The 1,087-nt window shown below is 42.0% G+C and overlaps 1 protein-coding gene across 1 annotated transcript; it reads left to right on the top strand.

The window, feature by feature from the left end:
- Window positions 1–247: 247 nt before the first annotated feature.
- LOC124840191 (small ribosomal subunit protein uS2-like) lies at window positions 248–844 on the top strand. The gene is made up of 2 exons (XM_047316206.2): window positions 248–451; window positions 581–844. The coding sequence occupies exons 1-2, from the start codon at window positions 248–250 to the stop codon at window positions 842–844; spliced, it is 468 nt and encodes a 155-aa protein (XP_047172162.1).
- Window positions 845–1,087: the final 243 nt, after the last annotated feature.

Here is a 1,087-nt window from a genome sequence, read left to right as displayed (position 1 = left end):
AGAAGACCCTCGTGTACCACGCCCCTGTTCTTTCTATCACTGATTCCCACCTCTGCCAAGTTCAACTACCATCGATTCCCACCTCTCCTCGGGTACCCCTTATAGGCCTAAGATGGTTGTGAGAGCTTATATTTTTGCTTTGTGATCAATGTTTTGCGGACAACACCTCTTGGGATGATGATTTTTTTGGTTTTTTGTTTCGTGTTTTTCTTTCCTTGATGTTGCCTGCGTTGTGATCTTAACATACATGGGTTTATTTTTGCAGCCCATTAAGGAAGGTGCTCTTGGAAACATTCCAACCATTGCTTTCTGTGACACTGACTCACCCATGAGGTATGTGGACATTGGGATTCCTGCCAAACACAACATTGGGTGTCTCTTTTGGCTTCTTGCCAGGATGGTGTTGCAAATGAGGGGTACCATTCGTCCTAGCCTCAAATGGGATGTTATGGTAAGTATTCTCTTGGTCTGCTTTTCTTAGTGGCATTGTTAATGAGCTTATTGGGTATAATTTAGAGAGAGGTAGATTTTTGGGAGGATATTGAAGGAGTTTGTTTTCTTAATCTTTTGTTTGATGCAGGTGGACTTGTTCTTCTGTAGAGAACCAGAGGAGGCTAAGCAACAAGAGGAGGAGGAAGCTCCTGCTGGTGATTATGCCATCACTGACTATAATCCTGGTGCTATTGCTGCTGATGGCCAATGGCCTGGTACAATTGATCAATCGTGGACAGATGTAGTTCCACAACCTATTCCAGCTGTACTTGGCGTCAACTGGGGAGCCCCTACATCATTAATTTGTTTTGATAAACACGAAACTCTCACAACCATTGCTTTATTTGTTTAAAAAAAAATAAACCCTTTTACTAACTCGGTTCAACAATAAACCGAGGCCAAAGTCTAGCAGAATAAAAAAGAAACACTCTCTACTGGCTCGGTTAAAATAACCGAAGCAAAAGCATATATCTTTATGTCTCGGTTCAGAACCGAGGCAAAAAAGGTAGACTTTTTACCTCGCCTGTATATGTTTCGGTTGCAGAACCGGTGTCTATAAACGAAATTAACCGGTGTCATTTCCCTTTATTGCAGT

Source organism: Vigna umbellata, chromosome 11 (genome assembly GCF_029865625.1).
Source record: "Vigna umbellata cultivar VRB3 chromosome 11, Vumbellata_1.0, whole genome shotgun sequence".
In the NCBI taxonomy this organism is placed as follows: domain Eukaryota; kingdom Viridiplantae; phylum Streptophyta; class Magnoliopsida; order Fabales; family Fabaceae; genus Vigna; species Vigna umbellata.
The sequence above is the reverse complement of the archived record's forward strand: the minus strand, read 5'-3'. Positions and strand labels throughout refer to the sequence as shown.